Raw genomic sequence first — 3634 nt, 5'->3', positions numbered from 1 at the left:
TGTTCTTGGACAGCAAAGGGAAAGACACAACACAACTCCGAGACGAAATGTTTCTGTGTGAAATGGCTTTTCTGTGTGACATTACGAGTCATCTGAATGCAATAAACTTGCAGCTGCAGGGTCGGGATCGTGTCATCTCTGATATGTACAGTACAGTGAAGGCATTTAAAACCAAACTGACTCTGTGGGAGACGCAGATGCGGAAAGAAAATTTGAGCCACTTTCCCAGCTGCCAGACCATGAAAGAGAAGCTCTCTACCAGTGCGTTCCCGAGCACACAGTTGGCTGATAAAATAGGTATGCTTGCCGCTGACTTTCGACGCCGATTTGCTGACTTTGAAGCACAAAAAAGCAGGTTGGAACTGCTCGGTAACCCATTTGCTGTTGACGTGGAAAGCTCACCACCAAACCTCCAAATGGAGTTGATTGACCTCCAATGCAATGATGCACTGAGGGCAAAATATGCGGCAGTGGGTGCTGCGGAGTTCGCCCGTTTCCTCCCCGGCACAATGCCCCAGCTGCGCATCCAGGCTGCTCAAACGTTGTCTATGTTTGGCAGCACATACCTGTGTGAACAACTGTTTTCTTTGATGAACCTGAACAAAACATCACACAGAAGTCGACTTACTGCTGAACACCTCCACTCAATTCTGAGGATTTCTTCAGCTCAGAGCCTTACCCCGAACATTGATGAACTTGTGGAAAAGATGGGACACCACCAAGTATCACCCTCAACCTCAAACAAGTGAACATTACTGTGCAATCACATATTTAGAGTTTTTACTCAGTTCAAGTTTAAAAGTTAAAATTTAATATTTGTTTTCACTGCATGTTACTTCTCCTTAAACAAAGTGTTGTTTTTGATTAATAGATTTTTGCACTTTATTTTTTTGTATTTCAATCCAATTATATTTTAAAAATATTTCAGTTGAGTGGATGATAGAAAATTGCTATTATTGTTTTTTCTTTGAAGTAAATTTAGCCCACTTTTGCTAAAATAGAAAATATAGTCTACTGATGGTGCCTTGAATACCGGTTTCTTTCATTTAATGTTCATGTTATGGGGATATTTATATAAAGGAAATTTGTCTTTTGTGTCTGTTGAAAATTAAAGATTACTGACAGAGCCATAAGAAAATATTGCTTTATTTATCTGATCATATTGTAATATATTTGTTAGGTTTTCAGTAGGTTCAATTAGGTTCACTAGACTATATGCGTCATTTAAAAAATTTTCAATGAACATTCGAACAGTCCGGCCCTCGTCTTGTAGCTGATTTTTTTATTTGGCCCTCCGTCCATTTGACTTTGACACCCCTGCTCTAGACTGCTGGTCGGGTCAGAGCTGCTCTCCTCATGACGTGTGTGTGTGTCATCCTCTAGACTGCTGGTCGGGTCAGAGCTGCTCTCCTCATGACGTGTGTGTGTTTGTGTGTGTGTGTGTATGTGTGTGTGTGTGTGTGTGTGTGTGTGTGTGTGTGTGCGTGTCTGTACCCAGGCTATAGTGTCATCCTCTAGACTGCTGGTCGGGTCAGAGCTGCTCTCCTCATGACGTGTGTGTGTTTGTGTGTGTGTGTGTATGTGTGTGTGTGTGTGTGTGTGTGTGTGTGTGCGTGTCTGTACCCAGGCTATAGTGTCATCCTCTAGACTGCTGGTTGGGTCAGAGCTGCTCTCCTCATGACGTGTGTGTGTGTGTGTGTGTGTGTGTGTGTGTGTGTGTGTGTGTCTGTACCCAGGCTATAGTGTCATCCTCTAGACTGCTGGTCGGGTCAGAGCTGCTCTCCTCCAGAATCACCTGCAGCAGCAACTCAATGGACTGTTCTGGGAGACACACACACACTGTTAATACACACACACACACCGCAGACTGCACACTGTTAATACACACACACACACACACACACACACACACACCGCAGACTGCACACTGTTAATACACACACACACACACACACACACACACACACACACACACATACACACACACACACACACACACACACACACACACACACACACACACACACACACAGACACACACACACACACACACACACACACCGCAGACTGCACATTGTTAATACACACACACACACACACACACACACACACACACACACACCGCAGACTGCACACTGTTAATACACACACACACACACACACACACACACACACACTGTCAACACACACACACACACTGTTAATACACACACACACACTCGGTCTCCTACCTTTGATTGTAGCCGGCCGGTCAGGCAGGATGAAGACTCTGGGTCTGTGTGTGGAGCTGATGGTGGAGGGGGGAGGAGAGGGGGACAGGCCAGAGGATGTACCCGCTGATAGGCTGCCCTGGCTGGGGTGAGGGGCGGACCAGGGTGGGGGTCTGGTGGTTCTGAGCCTGGGGAACGACTGTGTGGAAGAGATTGGTTGTGTTGTGGTTGTGGATGGTTGTTTTGTGGTCAGTGGTGGTTGTGTTGTGATTGTGGATGGTTGTGTTGTGGTTGTGGATGGTTGTTTCGTGGTCAGTGATGGTTGTGTTGTGGTTGTGGTGGTGACCACAGGACTGGTTGTGACGACAGGGTAGAGGGGAGTTGTGTTCGGACCGCGGGGAGAGGTCAGAGCTGTTGGGGTCGGGGTCAGAACAGAACGGTCAGGATGGGTGGTGGTGTGTTCCTGGATAGGGTTGAGTGGTGAGGGGGGGGGCACCGCGGTTGAGGAGAGTACAGGTGTCTGTGAGAGAGGTGTGTGTGTTTGGATGGCGTGTGTAGCGTGTGTGTGTTCAGGTGTGTGTGTAGCGTGTGTGTGTGAGAGCAGGGGTGTGTCTGTGTCCGTCTCTGGCCATTGCGATTCACTGTCCGTCATTGTGGTGCTGGTCGTCGTGGTAACCAGTAGAGGTTGATCAGGGGTCAGAGGTGAGGCGATGGTCTGGACTACATCTCCCAGAGGCAGCTCTGCTGTGGTGAATGGAGAGGAGATGAAGGGATTTGTAGTCCCGTTGTAGTCTCTGTCTCTGTCAGGACTGAAGGGTGAGGAGGAGGAGGAGAGGGGTGAGTCAGGGAGGGTATGGAGGAGAGGAGAGGAAGAGGAGGAGGAGGAGAAGGAGGAGGAGGAGGAGGAGGAGAAGGAGGAGGAGGAGGAGGAGGAGGAGGAGGAGGAGGAGAGGGGTGAGTCCGGGAGAGTAGGGAGGAGAGGAGAGGAAGAGGAGGAGGAGGAGAGGGGTGAGTCATGGAGGGTAGGGAGGAGAGGAGATGAAGAGGAGGAGGAGGAGGAGAGGTGTGAGTCATGGAGGGTAGGGAGGAGAGGAGAGGAAGAGGAGGAGGAGGAGAGGGGTGAGTCATGGAGGGTAGGGAGGAGAGGAGAGGAGGATGAAGAGGAGGAGAGGGGTGAGTCAGGGGGGAGAGAAGAGGAAGAGGAAGAGGAGGATGAGAGGGGTGAGTCAGGGGGGAGAGGAGAGGAAGAGGAGGAGGAGAGGTATGAGTCAGGGAGGAGAGGAGAGGAAGAGGAGGAGGAGAGGGGTGAGTCAGGGAGGGAAGGGATGAGAGGAGAGGAAGAGGAGGAGGAGGAGAGGGGTGAGTCCGGGAGGGAAGGGAGGAGAGGAGAGGAGGAGGAGGAGGAGGAGGAGGAGGAGGAGGAG

At 49.9% G+C, this 3634-nt stretch overlaps 1 protein-coding gene across 1 annotated transcript in view; it reads right to left on the bottom strand.

Annotated features, from left to right (window-relative positions):
* Positions 1-3088, bottom strand: part of LOC110517555 — a 25176-nt gene extending 22088 nt beyond the window's left edge. The window contains exons 1-2 of the mRNA XM_036948600.1: positions 2232-3088; positions 1733-1821 (exon numbers count right to left, since the gene is read on the bottom strand). Coding sequence (XP_036804495.1) covers positions 1733-1821; positions 2232-2862 — 720 coding nt within the window. The 5' untranslated portion in view covers positions 2863-3088. The remainder of the gene's footprint in view (positions 1-1732; positions 1822-2231) is intronic.
* Between the last annotated feature and the right edge of the window lie 546 nt (positions 3089-3634).

This window comes from Oncorhynchus mykiss, chromosome 17 (genome assembly GCF_013265735.2).
Source record: "Oncorhynchus mykiss isolate Arlee chromosome 17, USDA_OmykA_1.1, whole genome shotgun sequence".
Lineage (NCBI taxonomy): Eukaryota > Metazoa > Chordata > Actinopteri > Salmoniformes > Salmonidae > Oncorhynchus > Oncorhynchus mykiss.
The sequence above is the reverse complement of the archived record's forward strand: the minus strand, read 5'-3'. Positions and strand labels throughout refer to the sequence as shown.